The sequence below is a fragment of the Rhinichthys klamathensis genome, unplaced genomic scaffold, assembly GCF_029890125.1.
Source record: "Rhinichthys klamathensis goyatoka isolate OS25496 unplaced genomic scaffold, OSU_Roscu_1.1 h1tg000019l_1, whole genome shotgun sequence".
In the NCBI taxonomy this organism is placed as follows: domain Eukaryota; kingdom Metazoa; phylum Chordata; class Actinopteri; order Cypriniformes; family Leuciscidae; genus Rhinichthys; species Rhinichthys klamathensis.
In genome coordinates, this window is record NW_026606570.1 from 3,482,197 (window position 1) to 3,506,695 (window position 24,499).

The 24,499-nt window shown below is 38.1% G+C and overlaps 1 protein-coding gene across 5 annotated transcripts in view; it reads right to left on the bottom strand.

The window, feature by feature from the left end:
• specc1 (sperm antigen with calponin homology and coiled-coil domains 1) overlaps positions 1 to 24,499 on the bottom strand; it is a 373,450-nt gene that overhangs the window by 138,119 nt on the left and 210,832 nt on the right. For all 5 annotated transcript variants that reach the window (XR_008803997.1, XM_056236125.1, XM_056236134.1 and 2 more), the window contains 4 exons: positions 9,718 to 11,174; positions 2,472 to 2,679; positions 848 to 921; positions 383 to 558 (listed from right to left, as the gene is read on the bottom strand). Coding sequence is in view for 4 of the 5 variants with exons in the window: in XM_056236125.1 (XP_056092100.1) it covers positions 383 to 558; positions 848 to 921; positions 2,472 to 2,679; positions 9,718 to 11,174 (1,915 nt within the window). In the remaining variant the exon portion in view is untranslated. The remainder of the gene's footprint in view (positions 1 to 382; positions 559 to 847; positions 922 to 2,471; positions 2,680 to 9,717; positions 11,175 to 24,499) is intronic.

Sequence of the window (24,499 nt, forward strand, 5' to 3'; positions counted from 1 at the left end):
GATTTCGGACACAGCAGGTGATATCTTTTTGGGCTGTATCACAGTTTGCAGCTACTATACACACAAAAATAGAGTAAATAGATGCAAGAAAGTGTGTAAAAGCAGAGGAGTGAGGGTCATTTTGCATGACTACTGATTTGAGTGTTCATGGGTACAGTTTACTTTAGTCTCTAAAATGTCAGACATGAATTTCAGTTAGATAAAATATCTGATTGTGAGATTGTATGATAATTTGACTTCACGATGTAGCAAACTATACCAGTGAACCCAGCCAGTGGCTGTCAGAGATTGATCTTTGAATAGAAGAGAGTTTTGTTAGAGTTGAGAGCCCAGATGGATGGCAGACAGGAGGGCAGTGATGAGTTGATGAGTGACTGTGTACCTGGTGCCCTGGATCTGCTCCAACTCTGAAGCCAGTCTTGTGCTGTGCTCCTGCTCCTCCTGCAGACGTCTGTGTAGTGAGCGCAGCTCCTGCTGAGCTTCCACCTTTATGTCATTGGCGACCACTACTGCTGTCTGGAGGTCTGCCTGGAAACGCCGCCACTCCTCTGTCTCATCCTGAAAGCGCACACACACATGAATTTTTAGTCATGTGGAGCGGAAGTGTTTTGGCCTTCTCATGAGCTCATGGGGCTGGTCAAGGAAATGTCATTTTCAATCACTGCGACCGATGGGCACTGACATGGTAGACTGCAATACAGCTTGCATTTGCACCTCAAAGTTCTGTTCAGATGGAAGTTTTTTTCTTGAATTATAGAAACTGACATACACTGTCAAACATGCCTGATTATTTTGTAGTTCATTACAAAAAGAAGAAAGTACAAGAAAAACAGATAAACAATTCCACCTTCATCTGTTTATTCATGGCCTTAATCTGTTTCTCCAGCTCAGCCTTGTTTTCTTCCAGCCTCTTGATCTCATCTAAAAAAAAAGGACAAATAATTTTTTTTTATAATTATTCACAAAAATTATATATACACTTCTGTTCAAACATTTGTGGTCATTAAGTTTTTTTTTAAAGAGATTAATATTTTTATTCAACAAGTATACATTCAATTTATGATTGAAAGAAGTCACAGTAAATGCATTTATAATGTTACAAAATATTTATATTACAAAGAAATGCTGTTCTTTTGAACCTAACACCAAAAAATCCTGAAGAAATTGTATTACAAATGTAAATGTAATTTTTTTTTTTTTTTTAAGTATTAAGCAGCCCAACTGTTTTCAACATTGATAATAATAAGAACTGCTTCTTGAGAACCAAATCAGCATATTAGAATGATTTATGAAGGACATTTCAGAAGGATTTCTGAAAATTCAGCTTTGCAATCACAGGAATAAATCATTATATAAATAAAAATATTTTTAATTGCAGTAATATTTCATAGTTGTACTGTTTTGTTTCCAAATAATTGCAGTCTTTCTCCAAATAATTGCAGAGACTTTTTCCAAAAACACTTTTAATGGCCTCAGATATCTTTATCACAGCTTCACTTGATGTCGCCAAGGGATCGTTTCAAGGGATAATTAATGTAATAAAAGTTGATTTGGAATAATAAAATGCCACAGATCAAATATAACAAAATAATGAAGCCAAAGGACAAAAGTGAGATCACCTCTCCAAATCAGTTATATTACTGGGTAGCCCAGATAAAAATATGATTATTTGGTGGAGTGAGAGGACCAATCTGGTATAATATGGAAGCAGCAGCTTGCTCTCCACTACCAATTAGATTTCTACCATTTGTTAAGAACTATACATAGCTAAAAAATATTTTCGAAACATTAATTACATTCATTTCAGAACAATTAAAGACATTTTCCCCCAAAAACGTCATTACTGTGAAATATTCCAGACATATTTCTTTTCTTCTTCTTTTTTTTAAATAAAGAAAATGTAGTTTTCTTCTCTTTCTTTTTTATTATTAAAGTCAATTTTATTTGGATTTGGGGTAAACTATGACACGAACATGTACTTGAAAGTTTGGGCTAAAAGCCACCAAGAGTCTTAAAATATAAATACTATTTAGTATATATAACTAAGGGTCATAACAAGAAGCTATTTGAAGTTATTTAGTTCATTGCAGCTGGACAGGCATGGGCTGAGGCTGCAATAAAACTATAATCTGCACCATGAAATGTCTTCCCTCCTGCTTAAAGAGGAAAAGAGAGGAAGGCAGACGAGCTCACAGAGCAGATGAATGATGCAGTTTGGCAAAGATTTAAGCTTGAGTATTAAAAAGCTCAGAATCTCAATCTATTCAGGCTGCCAGATCCAATCGATGTGTTTTACTAATCACAGCAGACTCTAGTCAGTGTGCGTAGGCCAGATTCTGCCAGACGATGCAGTATATTTAGCATTGGCTGAGAGATAGCATACACATGACATGACATGACACAGCATAATCCTTTGGCAAGGTGGTACACTAAGAGCCAGAGACAGACAGGGAGACAGATAATGGTCATACTCTCAAGGTCCAGGATGGTCTGATTGGTGTGCAGACTGACTGCCCGTTGCTGCTCCACCTGGTCCTCCAACTCAAAGATGGTCTCTTTCAGGTCCTTGATCCGGTTCTCAGCATCTTTGCACTTCTCCTTTAGAGCGAGCATGTTGGCTTTATGATCTTTTTCCTGTTTCTCCACCTTTTCCAGCAGCTGTTGCCTGTCTGCCTCCACCTGTACATACAGACACATACATGCCTCAAAAACACTGTTACTATTTCTTTAACACCGTAGTGCAGCTATTCAGGGATCATATATCTTATTTAATAAGGCCCTTCGATGCAATGACGGATGCAATGATTTAACTTTGCCAGCCCTGCACACAGACTGCAGTCTTTGGCCTTTGACTTATCAAATAACAAGTATAGAGTTTATTGGCAAAACCTAATTACAAAACAAAATCTTTTTTGATATGGATTTGAAGAACTAAAAACAAGATAATCAGAGCTGAGGGTTTGTGTCATTACTGCCCATCCCAGATTTCCTATTGTATTTGGCCAAATACTCCTCTTATTTGTAGGAATTTTGTGCTATTATAAGACGCATAAAAACATAAATAAATTAAGTGAAGTTGATTGGTTGGTTTATTTATGTTTAGGTCTACACTACTCTTGAAATTTTTGGAGTCAGTAAGTTTTTATTTATTGAAAGAAATGTATACTTTCATTCAGCAAGAATGCAATAAATTGATCAAAAATAACAGTAAAAACTTTTATAATGTTACAAAGTATTTCTATTTCAAATACTATGCTGTTCTTTAGAACTTTCTATTCATCATAGAATCATGAAAAAAAATCATGGTTCCCACAAAAATATTAAGGAAATGTTTCTTGAACACCAAATTAGCATTTTAGAATGAAGGATCACGTGACACTGAAGACTGGAGAAATGGCGGCTGAAAATTCAGCTTTGCCATGACAAATAAATTACATTTTAAAATAGAAATGTTATTTTAAATTGTACTAATATTTATTTAACAATATTACTGTTTTACTGTATTTTTTATCAAATAAATGCATCCTTGGTGAGCATGAGAGACTTTTTTCAAAAACATTACAAAATCTTACCGACCCCAAACTTTTTAACTGTAGAATTTAAGACAATGTGTTAATGTTAAGACAACAGGTTTTTAATTCATCTTAATTTAATATATATATATATATATATATATAATGTGTGTGTTATATTCAGAATTCAAGTTTTACAGGTTTCAAGCACAATACACAGGTATATGCAGACTGTCAGAGACTAAAACTCTCTCTGAAGATGTCACAAAAAGCTATCTTGCATAACAACATTCACAAGATTACTTAATTCATTCATCCAACAAGATTTTTTAAACAAATTCCTCACCACAGACTGAATAATCAGTCTTAAAATGTGTAGTTTTGCACATTTCTACTAATGTAGTAGTAACAAGTACCTACAGTATAAGTATCCTCCTAAACTTAACATCTGAAAATGTTTAGATCAGACAGCAGAAAACATTATTGCTCCAGTGTTGCATACTAATTCATTGAAAATTAGATCACTATTCTAGCGGTTCAGGCCAGGCCCATGATTCACTTGACAGCTGGATCACCCTGTAGTGCAGCTTTCCTCAGAGCCTTGTGCAAAGAGAATTGCTCACTCCGTGTGCATGGCATCCTAAAGCTCTGTCTTATGGCAACTCCCTGGATGACATCTGGACTGAGGGTGTATTTGTCTCACTTACAGTGGTCAAGTCATGGAGAAAATCAAAGTTAATTTAGCATTTCGAGGTGCACTGGGTCAAGTGACAGCCATGAGGTGCCAGTGATGTTCATGTTCTTGTGGGTTTATAATGAACCTGTCTGTGTATAATTATATTTTAAAGGATGAGGTACACCCCTAAACTACATGACTACAACATTTACAAGTGCAAACTAGGGAGCTACAAAAGTTTGTCTTTCGATATTTACGTAGATTCTCTAATTTTCTGGTGCTCTGTGCAGAATATGAAAAAATATATATGCTCTGTGGTTGGATGTAATACAACTTCTGTATAGGTGGTGACATTTTTATAGGTTACTACATTTCTTTTTTGACATTACGAGTGAACTAGAGAGCTGACAGAACACCCAGACAGGGTAAGTTGTCCTTTTAAAATTAATATACCACATAAACTTTCCCCAAAGGGTACATAATAAAATGTCTTGAAGGCAGAAAGGTCTACAAAGCTTTCCATGTTTTCCAAGACTGTTGTCCAAAAATCTATCATTACAAAAATAGGACTCTCAAGAAGCTAAAAAAAAAAATATGAGTGTGTCAAAAATGAGTTATGGTTGATTTGGCAGAAATAACCTCTGAGGTGATGATAGTCATACATTATAATACAAGCCCAATTGGACAAATAATTCATCCATTTCCAACACCAAGATTATTTTCACAACATTATGAACCAAAGGTTCCTAAAATGCCGTGAAATTATCTCAAACAGTTTGCTTCTCTAAAAAAAATATTGACTGTGTGCATCTAAGCCTGTGAAGTGTAAATGATGCACATCTTCACAAGAAGCATAGCCAGAGCATTGGAACTGGTTTATGAAATGTCCTTGACTGAGGAATAGATACAGATACAGAATTAAATATGGGTAATGTGTCTCATCTACATTTTTTTTTTTTTTTTGGTTGACAGGAAATGGATGCACAGGACATTCAAAATGCAGTGGAAATGCATAGAGATAAAAAGGCCAAGGCGGACCAGAAAATAAAAAAAATCATGAATATGACACCAACTTAGTGTTTGTGTATACCAGGGCTGTCCACCTTTCAGCAGAGTTTAGCTCCATCCCTAATTATACACACCTGAATCATCTATTCAATGTCTGTGTCCGAAATCGCCTCTATACCCTAATATAGTCAAGTCAAGTCACCTTTATTTATATAGCGCTTAAAGGGATACTCCACCCAAAAATGAAAATTCTGTCATCATTTACTCACCCTCAAGTTGTTGCGGCCCGCCCCCCCAAAACGACCCCCCGCCCCCCCTAAATTGCTGACGAAATCCAGTCATAAAAAAGAAATTTACTGTATAACGCGGAATTTCATGGAATTTGTCAATCTTTTGAGGAATAAATAGAAAGCAGTACAGTATACACTTGAAATCAAATCGCGATGTAGACAAGTGTGTGTGGATATTAAACCACAAAGACAATTTAAATACGAATCCTGCTTGTTCTGTGTGAATGAATGGTGCCGCCGACGCGCAGTTTCATTTACCACACACACACACACACACACACACACACACACACACACACACTGAAGCACGTGTGACGCTTGCGCTGTTTTTTGGCCTATATGAAGACACAAATGCATAAACTTCCTCTCCAGGCTCTAGATCCACTCCGAAAGTCACTTCGTGATCATTTAACCTCTTCATTTGAGAAAAACTATCATCGTGACAAACACACAGAAACTCAAAAGGTCTTCACGGCAACCCGTCAAAATAAAAGTTCGGTTTAACTTGACAGAAATATATTACCGTTGTACAGTAGAATTTAGATATGTCCCAATGTAATAATACACAATAAATTATCATCAAAACTGAATTTAAGGAATAATCCATGTTTTAATTTTAACAGTAAAGCTCATTGAGCAGCACGTTATTTGACAAAAAGTTTATTTAATTTCATATGATTAAAATTGATGATAAATGATAAAATTTGTGTTTTATGTCTTCATTTTATTACCAGAAAAACACAACACAGAATTAGTGTGAAATTTTTCTTTTTTTTTTTTAAATGTTGTATACGTTTAATAATTCATAATACACTAATTCAATTAATTAGACATGCTTTTTGATTGCTAAAAAATTTACACCACGTATCCGTAACACGCCCGCTCCGCAACACTAGCAGCCCCCCCCCCCTCTGAAAAAAAATCCTAGGGGAAACACTGCAATCGTTCTTCAAAATATCTTCATTTGTGTTCAGCAGAAGAAAGAAACTCATACAGGTTTGCAACAACTTGAGGGTGAGTAAATGATGACAGAATTTTCATTTTTGGGTGGAGTTAATACAATACAGATTGTTTCAAAACAGCTTTGCAGTGATAACAGGAAAATGATTCAATAATGCAAATCTTTTAGTGGAGTAATGTAGGCAATAGTGAATGAAGGTGTAGGAGGCAATTTCTGATACAGGTGTCTTCAGGATCACTACAAGCTTCCAGGCAGGTGTGTTGGAGATAAATTCTGCAAGAACGTCGCCCTCCGGGAACAGGATGGGATATCCGTGTTGTATACTAGGGATGGGCATTTAAAGAAAAAATAATATTCGAAGATCGCTGGGTATTATTCGAAAATCGCACCCCTCCCCCACATGCACGCACACATGCATGTATAGGCTACACACGCTTAAATATAACTTAAAATAGAGTTCTCAACGGGCCTGAAAATTACAACCCGACCCGACCCGGCCCGTGGCTTTTAAAGCCCGGACCCGATGTAACCCGACACATCAACATGAATTATCTGCCTGAACCCGGCCCGCGGCCCGACGCCACCCTTTTGATCGGTGAGTGATGTAGAATAGAATGACTGCTGCGCTTGACGCAGAGAGAGAGAGAGAGCCCCGGCCGCGCACGCGCGCACTCTCACGTCTCCCACGTTCCGCCCATCCAGCTGACATAAACCACATTTCAATAAACGAAAAAACCTATCCAGTGATTAAATGTTTTCTGTATTGACGCAAATCTTGTGCGATGTCCTAAACTGCCGAGATAATCACACAACGTGTGCCGTGGCTAGACGTCCGATAAGCAAACGAATGAGACCTCTGAATCGGTAGCTATATAAAAAAAATCGGTAACACTTAATTAGATTAGTAAACATTTACTATTAATAAACTGCACTTATACAGCATTGTTAATGTTAATTTCAATATTTAGATAGTCTGTATATAGGCCCACTATATGTGTTGTTGCCATTAAATAAGCGCATTTAGTTTAATTTTTGTTAAAATATTATAATGTTGTTGTTTCTTTTACATCTATGCTGATTATGAAAATTGAACAGCATGAGTAAGATGCGCAATATATCGGAAGATATGATGGGTCAGACATGATTTTGACCACTAAATTAAGTTTTGTTTTGTAGAAAGCCTTTCTTTAAAGTGAATTTCGTTTAGTATAAATTGTATCTTAATTTTAATCAATTTTTCATCAACCAATTGTCTGGATATAATAAATAAGAAGCAAATATTGCAGACAATAATGATATAGGAGGCGCGGGCGCGATTGCATTGCACGTGAACTGGAGCACATCTCATCATTGCTCATTTAAATAATAGTGTGTGTGTATATATATATATATATATATATATATAGGCCTATATATATAGTAATTGCGCAGCTCCCCTGTCAATGATCTAGCACCCCCTCAGCACCTGCGTTAAAAATTATCTGTCGCCGCCCCTGAGCGGCAAGTTTACTTTTCACCAACTCAATCTTCTTCTCCGGGCTAAAGGTGTGCACGCAGCGGCGTCAGGTCTGCCCTCGCGTCGCGATGCACGTTGCACGCAGCAGCCAGACTTTCTTTACAGTGAACAGCAGCGATAAATAATAAATGTTTTTTTTTTCACTGTACAATTCAAAAGATTAAGCCCAAGGTCTGACCCGACCCGAGTCATTTGCAAATATTTTCGACCCGAACCCGGCCCGAACCCGCGGGTCCCGTCGGGTTTGTCGGGCCGACCCGACCCGTTGAGAACTCTAACTTAAAAAACGTAAACATACGTTTCATATTTATGTTTAAATAATATAATAAATTTTTTTTATTTCATCTATGTTGATTATATGAAAAGGGAACCGCATGAGATGAGTAAAATAGGATCATAAGATGCCCAATATATCGGGAGACATTTGGAGTGGGTCAGACATGATTTGATCCACTTAATTAAGTTTTGTTTTGTAGAAAGCCTTTCTTTAAAGTGAATTTCGTTTTGTATAAATTGTATCTTAATTTTAATCAATGTTTCATCAACCAATTGCCTGGATTTAATAAATAAGAAACAAATATAGCAGACAATATAATCAGGACATGGAGGCTTCCGGCGCGTGAACTCGAGATCGTCTCATAAATGAACTGAAATTCAGCGTATAAGCTACTTGCCTCACAGACCTGAGAAATATAAAAAGCTTGAAATGTCTACTTTTAAACAAAACAACTGAAAACGAAAAGAAATGGGCTACTCTCTGCTTATGTAGGCTAATTCATATGAAGTGTGCATTTCTCTCTAAAGGCGCGTCCACTACTGCGAAGATGGTGAGTCAACATCGTCAACTTCATCTTTGCAGCCGACACTGACACAGAAAAAACTAGTTTATTAATAAACAATTAAAATGTCTCATGCATAATCATTACTTTTGCCAGTTCTTTGTTGCAAGCTTTATGCGTGCTAGGCAATATATTACGACAGTAACCTATTGTTTAGTATTCTCTCCCATATATATTTAAGTAATTAAATTAATATAAATATGTGATTAGACTAATGGCTTAAATGAACTCCTACTAGTCGACTAGAAAAAAAACTTTAGTCGTGCACGGGAAGCCCTACTTATTTCACATATTTTCTAACCAGATGTCACAAAGGGCATTCTGAGCGAGCGGCGCTGTGTGGACTGAGCGAGTGAAGTGCAATCTTCAGAAAGGCATTCTCCGCTCTGGAGGAAATATTACCACTCTGATCACATGTTCTGGTGTGAGACAATGTGTATCTTCTTCTGTTGTCTGAGAGTTGATTGACATCTTTTAGATGTTTTATTGGCATCGCCACCCTCTGGTTACATGAACGTGTCACCACCGCATCAGAACCGAAAACATGGGGATTTTTTTAAAGACAATAATCGCACAACCTATTCGATATTCTATAATAAAATCAACTAATCAAATATTCGAAAATTGTGACTCATCCCTTGTGTATACTATATGATCACCTGTATTCATAGGACATTTTACAATTTGCATTACAAATTTTGTTACCTTACAGTTGTAGTTGCATCTGTGGACTTCAAACTATATCCTTATTGCATACAAGCATTACCAAATTAAATAAACAAATAACTGTCCGGTGTTTTGACCACTTTAAGATTATTTGAATTGTGTAATACCTGGAACTTTATATTATAAATTACCAGTGCTGTTCTATACCTTATCTAGCGCACCCTGAGCACACTCCGTTTTACTGCGTACCTGCTGCAGCTCTTGTCGTAGCTCTGTGCAGCTCAGCTCCAGCTTGTCTCTATCTTCATGCGCCGCTTTGAGCAGACTTTGCAACTCTGTGTTGTCACTGGCGCTCTGCACCGCCTTCAACTCAGCTACCTTCTGCCTCTCCACCTCAACCTGCGCCTTCAGATTGACATTCTCCACTCTCAAAGCCTCCGTGGCTAGCCGCTGTTCCTCAGTTTTCCTCACCGCCTCATCTCTAGCAACCTTCTCGCTATCCAGATGCCCTTGAAGAAGCTCTAATTCTTCACTTAAGCCCTTAACAGCAATTTGTGCCTCCTGATTCTCCTTTTCCAAAGCTCTAAGACTCCCTGTGAGCTGCTGCTGAATGTCAACCAGCTTCTCTCTTTCGAAGCGGGAGCTCTCCACTTGCTCAGCCAAACGCTGTTCAAGCTCTGCAACCCGAGACGCACGTGAAGCCTCAGCTTCTTGACTTTGAGCTTGTTCTCTGAGCCTCTGGAGAAGGGACTCGTTCTGTTGCGCCAAGAGTTCTACACGCTCCCTTTGCTGCTGTAGGGAAGTCTGTAAGAGGCCCTTCTCCTCTGCCAGACGCTCATTTTCAGCTGTTAGCTCCTGGACAACCTGTTGCTGGTCAGCCAGCTCCTGTAGAGTGGCCTGTAGTTCTTCGGCTGTACTGTGGTGACTCTCTTCCATCTTCTGGATGCGGTCTGTCAGGGACTCCACTGAGAGCTCCTTCACCACACCACTGGGCACCACACTCTTAATGCTGCTATTGACTGAGTCTGAAAGTGAGGGAATATTCTCAAACTCTGAGGAGTCTGAGGAGGGTAAAGGAGAGCCTTTGATGTCACTACCAGATGAGACAGAAGTTTTAAGGTGGCTTCCATTGACAGCATCTGAAGTGGTGTTATCTGGTAAAACCCCATTAATTGAATGCTTGCTGGAGCTGGTGAGCAGTGTTGTAGTGCTCTCTAATGTAATAAGCTTCTGCTTCAAAGCCTGATTCTCTTCCCGCAAGGTGGCCAACTCACGCTGAAAACGTCCATTCTTCTCCCTCAGTTCCCTTATGAGCACCTGGATATCGCCAGGCTGTGCCGGTGTCTTTTCTATTTCTGAATTCCCCTCTGGTGTACCAGCCTCTGATGATGAATCCTTCCCTTTATGTCGTTGGAGCTCTGTCCGTAACTTACTGATCTCAAACTCTTTGGTTTTGGCCTCAGCCAGAAGCTCCCTCACCTGACACTCCAGCAGGGTCTTGTCCAAAACAACAGACTCTGCTTTGGTCTTGACAGAGCCACGAGAATGCTTGGCCAGTGCGGAGAGGCTGGAGGTGCTGGCACTGCTGACCATCTTTTTGGCTGTAGAGCTTTTCTGCTGGTCCCGCAATGAGAGACGTTCTCTGGAAATGCTTTGCGGGATCTCACGAGGAGCTGGAATCCCTGACTTTTTGGTTGACTGGACACCTGGGTAGAGAGGAAATAATGATGTTTTGTTAGTGTTGGAAATCTTAGTCATAGTATATGCTGTATAGTATAGTCATACAGTTGGGGTCAGAATTAATGGCACCCCTGGTAAATATGATCAAAAATGGCTGTAAAAAAATTAATCTGCATTGTTTATCCTTTTGATCTTTCATTAAAAAAAATCACAAAAATCTAACCTTTCATTGAAGTAAAAGAACTGAAGAAATCACATTAGGAACTAAATGCTTTTCTCCAAAACACGCTGGCCATAATTATTGGTTCCCTGTTATTAAGAACTTTTTGCAACCTCCTTTTGCCAAGATAACAGCTCTGAGTTTTCTTCTATAATGCCTGATGAGTTTGGAGAACAACTGATAAGAGATCAGAGACCATTCCTCTATACAGAATATTTCCAGATCCTTCAGATTCACAAGTTCATGTTGGTGCTTCTTGTCTTCAGTTCACCCCACTCATTTTCTATAGGGTTCAGTTTAGGGGACTGGGACGGTCATGGCAGAAGCTTCATTTTGTGCTCAGTTACCCATTTTTGTGTTGATTTTGATGTTTGTTTTGAACCGTTGTCCTGATGGAAGATCCAACCACGGCCCATTAAAAGATTTCTAGCAGAGGCAGTCAGGTTTTGATTTTTTATCTGTTGGTATTTGCTAGAATCCATAATACCATGTATCTGAACAAGATGTCCAGGACCTCCAGCAAAAAAATAGGCCCACAAAATATAAGATCCAGGAGTTTATTTAACCGTAGGCATGGGGTGCTTTTTTATCCCTGTTTGCACCAAACATATCTAGTGGGTTTGCTGCCAAAAAGCCCTTTTTTAGTTTCATCTGACCATAGAATCCGGTCCCTTTTGAAGTTCCAGTCATGTCTGACAAATAAATATGCTGGAGTTTATTTTTGGAGGAGCGAGGAGGATTTTTCTTGAATATATAGGCTTAGGCTTTCTGACCCCCAAGACTCAAGTAATCTCTGCAATTCTCCATCTGTGATCCTTGGAGAGTCTTTGGCCAATCAAACTTTCCTCCTCACCATGCATTAAGACAATATAGACACACGTCCTCTTCCTGGCAGATTCTTAACATCTTTAGTTGATTGGAACTTCTTAATTATTGCCCTGATGGTCAAAATGGGGATTTTCAATTCTTTAGCTTTTTTCTTACAGCCAATTTCTATTTTGTGATGCTCAACAATCTTTTGGTGCACATCAGAACTATATTCTTTGGTTATACTCATTGTGATGGATGATTAAGGGAATTTGGCCTTTGTGTTTCCTCATATTCAAACTCCTGTGAAACAAGAAGTCATAGCTAGACAATTTCACATTTAGTCACCCTGGTATGATAAAAATGTAAATATTCATGAAAATATACTTCAAAAATATTTTACTCATAAAAAATTCTAGGGGAGCCAATAATTGTGGCCAACGTGTTTTGGAGAATTCTTTTTATTTCATAATGTGATTTTCCCCCCACTTTCAATTCTTTTACTTCAATGAAAGGTAATAGAGTTTTGTGAATCTTTTGAATGAAATATCAAAAGGATAAACAATGCAGATTTATTTTTACAGCCATCTTTGATCATATTTCCCAGGGGTGCCAATAATTATGACCACAACTTTTATGTACAAAACTGTTTGAGAAATACGACCAAACAAAACCATTCCTCTGGGCAACTATATTTATTTTTTAACCTAATAAATGGTATGATAAAAATGAATTATGTTTTATAAATTAAACAGCAATATACTTAAAAAACTAAAGCAACATTGTTTTGGTTAACCAACTACTGTCCACCAGACCAGAGATATTTGACAATGTGACCATTTTTCTCATTCCATTGTACAAAGACTGGCGTATCTGTGTGAGAGATCATTCATTTAGAGTGATGACAGGACAAAATGTGTTTTGTCTCGTCACATTCAAATGGCCACCAGACACTGCTACACTGCACTATAGCCACAGTAAAAACAAGAACACTGGCATCTGAGTGGCACCAGAGTGGGTGTGGGTGATGTAAATCCCCTCTTTATACTGTTTGCTGTTCATTATTCTTTGGCAGGGCAGGCTGGTGAAATTATTTTTTGTGGGTTTTGGAATAATCAGCAAATATACCACAAATAATGCTGGACTGGGGCTTGTTGAAGCTGATGCCTTTATTATTTCAAATCGACAGGGTTTTTAAAGAAATCACTGTTTTAGAGATCTCATAGAACTAACATGAAGTGAGCTAAATCAGTAACAAAATTTTTTAATAAAAAAATATTTTAATGATTGAATAATTTAATGGTTGTGATTTGATGATGATTATTTTTTTTAATAGAATTTCGTGGTAAAGAACAGCACAGTTAACACAGCTCCAATTTTTTTTTGCTCAGGTAATCTAAATATTTGCTTCATTTAGTAACTTCTAAATTAGCAGCTTGTTTAAAAAAAATATGATTCGATATTTCTACGTTACATTAACTGTTTGTGAATGTTTTAAAAATCAAAGTGCACAACAAAAAAAAGTTATTGTCTCCTAAAATAAAGAATTGATTCTGAACTGCCGTAACACCCCTACATTGTTTTGTAACAAATTTGCATAATTCCAGCCTATGGTCTTCACTGGCTGACCACAAACAAAATCTACTTTGACCCGCCCTCAATCACTGTAGTTGTAGCTGAGGCCTGGAAGTGTTTGGTTCGTGTTTTTGAAATGTCAAAAACGCTGTTTTCTGTGCTACAGATTAACTTTGCATGTGCATCAAAAGGATAAGGACTCGAATTGATACGGTAAAACCGAGGCTATCCGTACTGTTTGTATCACTGTGTATACAAGTGCTGAGGAAGCCTCCAGAGCTGAAATTCAGATATGGTAATAGGCGCGTGCTGTAAGCTGTAGACAAATCACAACAGACTGGGCCATCTGACCAATCAGAGTAGGCTCGCAGAATGGAGAACCGTTATCCGAATGGAGAAGAGTTTTCAGACTCTTTGAGAAATAAGGTGATGTGCAATGTATATTATGAGAAAATTAAAGTGTTTTTTGACCTTGGATGCATGTAAATCTATTGAAGGAGACCTTCAAAAAAGGTTAGGAACCTTTAAAATAGCATAATAGGGGCACTTTAAGTCAAATCAAATAAAAATAGCAATATAAAGTTTTAAGTTACAATTGCATGACGTAACCTTTACCGGTCTGGTGTAACGGATGTTTTTGTTCAGGTGGCATCAGACTAATGATTTTTTCTCTGGTTCACAATAAAAACAGACAAAAAATTAGATCGTCTTTATTGAAGTAGGGAGCCCCTTGTTTAGGGACCAGAATATCATAGACTTAGGGCCTGTCCCAATACCTCCCCTTCCCCTAGATTTTTGCCCTAACCCTCGTTTTTGCGCGTTCTCGTTTAGGGGTAGGGTGTCCCAAAACTTTTTATGGAGCATGGGGGAGTGCTATTCTTCCCTTAAAATCAACCCTCAAAACATAGTGAGGTCCGATGCAGGCTTAAAACGAAGTGGGAGATGAAATTACCCAGGATACCTTGCGAACTCAGTGAGCCGGCCAAATTTTTCAAACAAGATGGCGGACACCGCTGGAAAGGAACAATTGAATTAAGTATATTTTCGCAAATAAGCATGTTCAAATTTCAAAATATGTTGGAATATGTTAGTTTGATGCACATCCAATGGACTGTTGAGTTTTGAACACTAATGTTTCAAAATATTTCACGAAGCTTAGCTATCTGACGATGTTCATGATATCTGCCAAGTGCTTCGAGAGAGTCTGCCCATCAAATATACATCTGATCTGGGCCCGGTTCCCCAAAACGTTCTTATCACTAAGTAGTTCTTAACCTATTCCTTAACCTCTCTCTTAACTTTATGGCACGATTCCCGACACGTTGGTAAGCTAAGTATATCTTCTGTAAGTCACACTTTCGTAAGGTTGGTCTGGACCATTCGTAAGCTCTCTCTTAGCGTTGTTTGAGCTCAAGACGCTAGTCGCCGCCACTGTGCAGCAGTCTTTAGAAATCAGCGCAGTGCAAGTCAAACTATGGTATGTTGACAATATTGTGGGTCAACAATGATTTTATGTTATGGACATTTTAAGACTAATAATAAAATATGTTCGCAATGGATACAGGCCTATTTATGAAGTTGACTTTATTTGGTATCAGAACTAATATGGTGGTAATTAGCCTAGGCTATTTCATAATCTCATTAAAGCGTTTAAATTGGCAATCACTTTTGATAATTAAAATCTGGCAAACAATTTGGCTCTAAATGGCTAAGATCTATAAATGGGTAAGCATGGTGGTGTCCAGTAAGCGACCAACTATGGCAGCGATCCAACGTGTCCTTGTATTGAATCAAAGAGTCCATGTCAGTTTTTTTTATTCGGCAAAACTTAAGCCCTTTTGACATTTTGCCTGACGTGGCTATATTAAAAAAATGTTGCCTCCCAAGACAACTCATTATGGAGCTGCTGGACCTTCTCAGACCTGCGCTTGCCAGGCTAACGCGGCGGAATTTTGCTTTAAGCCCTTAAGCCTTTAACCAATGGCAATCAATACCGCATTAAACAGAAGTAACTGCAGCTGCTTGCCAATCAATTCTGATTGTAAAGTACCTTACCATTAATATAAAAGTGTAGCCTATTACATAATTTTTAGAAGTCGTTAGACCCATGTCAAGAAGCGGCACAAGTGGCACAACGGGATAAGGAGTGTGGATGATTAGCGAGGGATATCCGGTTCGTCTACCCGTCACAACATATCGTGTGAACATATTACTGACAATTTGATCATTTAATTAATAGTCTATATTTTACTGATAACTTAAACTAATGTTAAAATAAATGTTACTGGAATAATTTGAGGAATGTTTCATTTGCATAGAACGTGTTGTCTTTCTTAACGCCGTAATGCACCTTCGCGTGAAGTGGAAAATCGATTCCTGGGCAATCGATGCCGACTAATTCAGCACCTTCACTTGGGACACCGCCTTTGTAACGTCGAACGCAAGAGGCAGCGTGTTAAGAAGCTTCCTAAGGGACACTTCAGGGAACACACTTAGGAACATAAACAACTTTGGTAAGATATATCTTTCGAGTCTTCTTAGCGTGCTAAGAGTGAGCGTTATCGGGGAACCGGGCCCAGGGTAGTTAACCTAATTTTATTTTCGATTTCGATTTTGGCTTCCAAGGATTATAAAAAGATGATAAATAAGGTAAAACTATTAAAAACTAGCCGCGTTCGTCTAGCGCATCATCTTTCCCTTCACAACGCGCTGTCATCTCAAAAGAGCTAAAAGCACAATGATCCGCGCAAGAGACGTTGCCCCTGTTCCCATAGCGTCTCGCACTCGGAAACGGACTGCAACTAGACAAGCAAACCATACTTTGGGTTTCGTGTGCGAATGAAAATAGTAGTAGGCTACTACTGGTAGACACGTCGATACTGCGCGTGACGTAGGTGAGCACGTTTGCTACGCTAATTTGCATATAGTGGTGTTCCATTTCATAGGGAAAGATCTTCACCCCCACTTCCCTCGTTGAGGGGACTTTACTGTCGAGGGCACTCAAAACCAAGTGGAAGTTTTAAGGGGGAGAAATGGGACAGGGCCTTAAAGTGGGCTCTTTTTACTAGTTCAATCACCACCCAGCAACATCTCAAAGTAATGCTCTGGCAACCACCCAGAGTACCCTCGCAGTGTGGTGGCAAGTTCTACATGTGCAAGAAGCACTACAATTTTCTAATCTAGTTTAAAGAGCCATGACATCATCTTCACTTAGCCACACTGGTTGTTTAGCAGCAGTAATGTGTTTTATGAATAAAAAATAACAATAGAAAATAGAAAATTATAATACAATATCAATCTATTAAACTGTTTACTGTTTAGTGCTGTGGTAAGATGAAGCATTGAATAAGAAATGTGATGGTACAGTTTAGTGTTGTCAAAAAACTCGGTACTTCGGTACCAAGTCGGTACTAAAAAATTTTTACGGTTACGGTACCAGCTTTTCTAGGTACCGAGTACCGGGTTAATCCGGTTCTTGATGCGCTGTCCGAAAGGTGCAGAGTTGCGTCCTCTTCATAAAAACACTGAGACATGGCGACCGGCGGCGCTGCTAATGCGTTGGCTCTGAATCCACTTGTTGACAAGAAAGGAGGAAAGAGCCACATATGGAAATATGTTGAATTAGGCTAATGTCACGTTGCCATTAAGGGCAACACGTTCACATAGCACGTTTTTTGCGCGTGCAAATTTCAAATGTAGGCGCGCGGGAAGCGCGCTCATAATAGAAGCGACGTGCGAGCTTGTTTTTCCAGGCGCGTCACTGTTTATGGTTGCATAGCGGAGACACGCGAGAGCGAGCGCTTGTGGAGAGAAGGAGAAAGCTGTGCAAACTGCGCTCCCCGTGATGACGAGGAAGTATCAGCAAAGAATTAATTGATTTCTAGCCCTTGCATTAGAAATCAGCTACAGGGTTATCAAGTTTTGAAGACAGGCAAGAATGACATTTTTGGCAGTTTTGGATTAAATAAAAGTAGGCTACAGTTAAGTCAAATAAAACATGTTCTATCTCCTGTATAGTTTGGTAACACTACAATAAGATACCATTCATTAACATTACTTAATGTGTTAACATCAACACATTGAGTGAACAATATATTTCTGCAACATTAATTAATGTTTGTGAATGTTATTTAATACAAACACTTGATTGTTCATGTTTGTTCACTTCATTCATTGTGCATTAAATAATGTTAACAGATAAAACTTTTGATTTTAAAAATGTATTAGTATATTTTTAAATTAACCCCAAGGAGAATAATTGCTACAGTATATAACTATGGTTTATTGTTAGGTCATTTTATCTAATGTTATCTAACAAATATAATCTTATTATAAAGGGTTTTTAATACTACAGTTTCCATCTTTGTAACTGTGATATACACTTTAATATATGTAAATTTGATCTAAATTAAGCTTTTGGTACCGAAATTGGTACCGAGAACCGTGGATTTTCACTGGTATTGGTACCGAATACTGAAATGTTGGTACCGTGACAACACTAGTACAGTTAAGGCTGGCAAAGACTGATTGATTTTAAAGAAAGCAGCTCCCTCTCTCTCCTATAACTCTAAGAAGATTGTTCTGATAGAGTTATTCTTATTCAGATTCATGTATTTCCCTATCTGAGAGCTGAAAGTGAATGAAACACTCCACTGGGATAAGCTGTGCTGGGACCAGAGATGCTATAAATCTATAATCTACCACTCTCTCTCACACACACACACACACACACACACACACACACACACACACACACACACACACACACACACACACACACACACACACACCAAAGACAGAACCAGGACGCACACTGCATTATACATTACCATTTTCATCTTCAGCAACATCTAATTTCTCAGAATTGCTTCAAAACGTTTAAGAATTGCTTCTTATAGAGTAAGAACCTTTTAGATGTAGCTTATGATTCACACATATAGATGTGGGGGAAAAAATCAGTCATTCATGGCGAATGAAAAACCTTTTAATTTGGTTCTAAGCAGTTCAACCTTAGGCAAGGCAACCTTATATATGTTTGATGCATAACAAGCAAAGGATGAGATTAGAGATTCTCTTTTCCATTAGTCTGACTAATGCTTGGGCAGTGCCATTTCTATACAATCTCATCTTACTACACTGCATGAATCACCCTTTACTGAATTCACCCATTCCATCCTCGCTGACCTCCCCCATTGTCAGGGAACATCCCAAGAATGCACACAATAGCCATGTTTCAGTCAAGAACGCATAGTACGAGCTGCAACTTGGGAACTAAGTTCACTCAAGCAGTTAAATAGAGCAAAAAAGCAGAATTATGCAAGCAATTGATTAATGACTGACCACACAAAAGAACCTTAATTTGTGTGCAAGACAAGCTCTTCCTTACTCCAAATGTATCTGTGCTTGGCTGCCCTCATGCTTGAATGACTATGAAAACTTTCTATTTTTAGCCTTTGGAAGGGGAGAGGGAAAGAAGAAAAACAAAAAGAGAGACAGCGAAAGCAAGATAGAGATGGTGTGGGACTGAAAATGTAAACATCAAGCTAATGCATTTGCAAAACAGACTAATTGTGCGATGAAAGAGCCAACAATGAAGGCTTGAGAAAAAACTAACAGAAAGAGAGTCTTTACTGAAAAGCAGCACTTCAGCTTTGTGTAGAAGATCAGACTGTGAAGATATACATGTATGAGTCATCTGTCCATCCTTAATCTTGAAAACCAAAAGACAAGGTCTGTATTGTCCTACGGCCACTAAGCAGAGACTGTTATAGTACATGGTAAATAAAATAGGACACTTTATTCAGAGACAAATTTATTCAACATCACAATGAATGGGAGTTTGGTTTCTATATTGCCATTAATGAATTCACTCTAATTTGAGTTGGTTTAGTGCATTAACATGACTGAAAGAAAGAGCTCAGTGTTGGCTGAGCTGCAGCTAATATAATCATCTAAGAATTATGTTGTTTTCTTATACATGAAAGCATGGGGTAAGGCCAAAAAGAGAAGCCATTGAAAGCCAAAATCAACAGCTCAGACTACAATAATATAACCATTAACAACCTATTATTAAGCAAAATGGGAATGTTTCCTCTTAGCATGAAACAGCATTACCAAATAACATTTTACTTGCAAAAAACCCCCAAACATTTTCAGTCAAAATTAAATATGTTTCACTGCATTACGTGGACAGTACATTCAATCATCTGCTGGTAATTGTGGATCAAGTTTAGAATTACAGAAATAATCATCACAAGACTGGACATCTTTGATGGAGTGCATCATGAAATGACCCTGGAGTAATTAACTGCAAAGGGTTGACAGATAAGTAAGCAATGTCTTGGGCAGTCAGCTGACATGGCATTAGGTATCAACAGTGAGATGATGTACTTGTAAGATGGGTAAAGAATTCTTATAACCTCAGGGCTGGACTAATGTTTTCCAAGCAAGTTTACTGTATGTAGTAGAAAGAGCCTAAAAACAATTCCTAGTTCTCTGGCACATCTTCCTATTGTCCAGCTAGTAAATGAGATGGGCATTATTGTAGCTGGTTGTAAACATGTAAATGTAGCCAGGGAGTAATGCTGACATTCCACTCCACATCCTGCATGCAGGGGAAAATGGAATCAATGACTTTCCATGTGCGTCAGAATAATGACACACTTTGGCCATCCTGAATAGTGAGAGCATCCGTGGAAACAGAAGCGAAAGTCTTTTATGATTCTCATATCACTATGCCAGTCAGGGGGACACAAAAATCTAAGTAGTCTGAGAAAGTGTCCAAAGGACTTTAAAATCAAACCAACCACTTGAATGAAAGTGTGGTTATAAAGAATTGCATGATGAATAGAAAGATACATTTAAATATTTAAAGTTATCAAACAATGTGTTAAAGTGAATGTGTCATTCTTTGTGCCACAGATTACTTAATGTGCCCCTACTATGGATTTTTGAAAATTACCTTTCATGTAGTGTGTAACATAGCTCTGTGAATGAAAACATCCTGCAAAGTTTTAAATCGGAAAGTGCACCGTATATAAAGTTATTGTCAAGTCACCTTCATTTATAAAGTGCTTTTAACAGTATGGATTGTTTCAAAGCAGCTTTACAGTTATAATAGAAATTACCGTAACAGATTGTTTAGGCTTTACAACAGCATTAGGATAAAGTTATTGTCCAGCTAAAGTTAGTTTTGATTGATTCACTTCAGTTGCGAAGATCATTAGTTATTAACTTAGGGGCCGCTAACACGACACCGTTCTAACAGAAAAACTCTTAACGTTTTTCGGCCGCCCATCCGCACAAAACAGTGCCTGGTGTCTCGAGAACGCACTCCCTGAAATAGGTTCAAAGTTGCAAACGATTATCTGTTATCTCTGCGCAAACCTCAAAAACGCAAACCCGCGAAAACGCAAAAGTTGTCTTTTATTGTCTTTCAAAAGTAAGAGTCGACTCTGAGTCAATGAAATGAATCGTTTTTCAAACGAGTCATAAGCCTTTCGTTGTGACGTCAAGACAAAACATTAGCATATTGCATGTCCACTTATTGCGCGCAGACACCAGGGAAAACTTGAACCTCAAACACTGCAGCTGATTCTTGTGGATACTGGACAGCATCATGTCGATAAGACGCTGTGCTCTACAATCTGAAGGTAAAGGCCGTTTTTTCCACTGCTCTTGCAAGATGGTGTTTAAAATACTTAGTTTTGAGTTTTATATTGTGTAGGTCTCCTGCTAACTGGTTAACTCACTTTATTACTGTCTTATTGAAATACTTCTGCTAATCAGTTGTGGGCCATTATTACCTAAAACTGTGTCTATTAATGCAGATTGTCTGTCGTTCTCACTACTTTGAGGAAAGATTAAGCTTGGAGCAAGATTTGTTTTACCAACGTTTATATTACATCAGTCATTCACGCTAGAGCTCGGCTTATGTATGCACTGTTACTGATGCAGTTTCCACATGTTCACCACAATAAATTAAATAAATAAGTACAAGTAAAAAAATCAGTTTGTAGATGGACATGCACTTGTTAATGCTGAGGAATTACAGTTGCAACATCTTATAATGTACCTCAAACTGAGTAGTGTATCAATGAAAACGTCCTGCTCAAGTCGTCCTTGCGATGGAGGTTCGGGTTAAATATCTAGTTCTTCCAGTGTTTCATCACCGGACCCGCGCTCGGGTTGATATGGTAAAATCGACGTCATTGTTCATTACAGTGTTTAGTTTATGGTGTAGGAAGCCTCAAGTCACACAGAGCTGACGTTGTTATGGCAATGGGCGTTTTTGTTTTCGACATGCGCGCTGTACACGGTAGGCCAATCACAACAAACTGAGCTGTCTGGCCAATCAGAGCAGAGTAGTTCGGGGAAAGGAGGGATTTAGAGAGATTGATTTATCTGACGAGTTGTTTGAGAATCATTGAAAATGTGGTGATGTGCAAAGGTACTGTATATTATGAGAAAATTAAACAGTTTTTTGACCTTTGATGCATGTAAACCTGTTGTAGGAGACTCCAAAACAACATTAGGAAACTTTAAAATAGCATAATAGGGGCACTTTAAATGCAGACTCAGACGGCCCACCACTAATTTATATACTTTTTAACCACAATTGTTCATCTTGTGCTGGTCTGCGATGTGCCAGGGATTACGTCATCACGTTGGAAACGTCACGATTTTTTTATTTTTTATAATAATAATAAATTAAAACAGAGATGTCAGAAGATTTTGAAGTTGGAGGAGAAAACGGGAGAAAATTCGATGAAATTTTTCACCCTTCCATGCCTTTTTTTAACCGGAGTACACAGACAAATAACTTAGATAGATGACGTGACAAGGTATGTATCCCAATCTTCTGTTTGCATCATTGATCATTATTTACCTGTTTATCACTGTAAAGCTGCTTTGAAACAATCTGTATTGTGTAAAGCTCTATATAAATAAAGGTGACTTGACGATGTGAATGATTCTTCTAAAAAAATAATGTATAAATAATCAAGTAAACCTTAGTTGCTTCAGTCCAGTAAGTGTTCATCTTTATATATTACTAATATAAAAGTTATTTGTACATTTACTATAAAAATCTGTACAAATTTCAAAGCAAAAAGACACGTGTGCCACAACCTGAAGGTGGACATTTTTACAATTATACTAAAAACGCTTTTTGTCCAGCAAGTTTTGATCATGTTAATTATTTATAGGCCTAAGAAATTTGCAAATCAAATATGATACAGTAAGCTTTATATGGTTAAAGTATGGGTATAAGTTTGATTGTATAACTTAAGAGCAGTGTAGGGACTTAGAAAATAATGAAGTTTATGTATTGTATGCAGAAAAGATGATTGCTGTAGTTGCTTTAATTTGCATTTATCAACACATTATGTGGTTTGTGGTTACTTTTCATGATTAAAATGTAATTATACAAATATTTTAACCACGCTGGTTATCCATAACAAAAAATATATTTAGGAAAAGTATTTAAAATCCATAAAAGGCCCTTCAGCATAGACTTAACTTTGTTCCTTTCTTCTATCCTTGTTGGGAAAACTTCCTATACTTTCTGGCCTGATGTATGACAGAACAATCTTCTGTGCAATCAGCTGATGGACTCTTAGTGCTTTCTCATTCATGAACCAATTGCATTTCAAGCGGCCAACTCGCATACTGAGTCAGCCGTTTGATTCTGCTTGGATTATTGCCCCAGTCTTGTCATTTAACAGTATGTTGCCTCCATTTATTGCACTGCATGACCTACCGCTTTGGTCAGCTTAGTCATATGGAAAAAATTTGCGTAAGTACTTTAAAGTCAAGTCACCTTTATTTATATAGAGCCTTATACAATACAGATTGTTTCAAAGCACCTTTACAGTGATAACAGGAAAATTATGCATTTTGGCTGTTTGATCAGCTGGAGTCAGTTCTGTGTTGATTCAGTTCCGTAAAGATGATCAATTATTAAATTAGTTCATTTCATCTATAAAGCAGTTCTGCAAAAAAAATGATGTCATCGTTCAGCTCAGTTCAGTTCTCATACAACAGCATCAATAGAGTTCTCCACTGGTCAAAGAATGAACAAGATGGGCCCTATTTTAACGATCTAAGCGCATTGTCTAAAGCGCAAGGCGCAAGTGCACTTAGGGCGTGTCCGAATCCACTTTTGCTAGTTTAACGACGGGAAAAATGGTCGGCGTGCCCAGCACATGGTATAAAAGGGAGGTCTCTATTCTCTTAATGAGTAATGGGTGTGTTTTGGGCGTAACGTGCAAAAAAGCAATCAGAGTGTAATTTCCCATTCCCTTTAAAAGCTAGTTGTGCTCGCACCATGGTGGATTTACTATTTACATGGCGGAATTTGCAAGCGGAAAGACTGAACGCATCTCTAGAGACCAAACGTATCTGTTAGTGCGCGATGTTAAAGCGCGCAAGCAGACCATCTACGGGACAAGCCGGATTCTACCATATCTTTATACACAATATGAATCTTTTACATTGTAATCCTTTTATTTTTAATATTTGGCTAGTTTGTGTGCTGCTGGGTGTCCCTGTGTGTATAATAAGCAGAGTGTACGCGTGTTGTAGACTCGCCTATAGGCGCACATTACCAACGCGCCCTTTAAATAACAAAAAAAATACTGCGCATTTGACTTTAGACCAGGTTTTTGTTGGTCAATGGCGCAGTCTATTTCAGTTGCCTCAAAATAGCAACGCGCCTGAACACCTTGTTTTCAGACCAGCACGCCCATG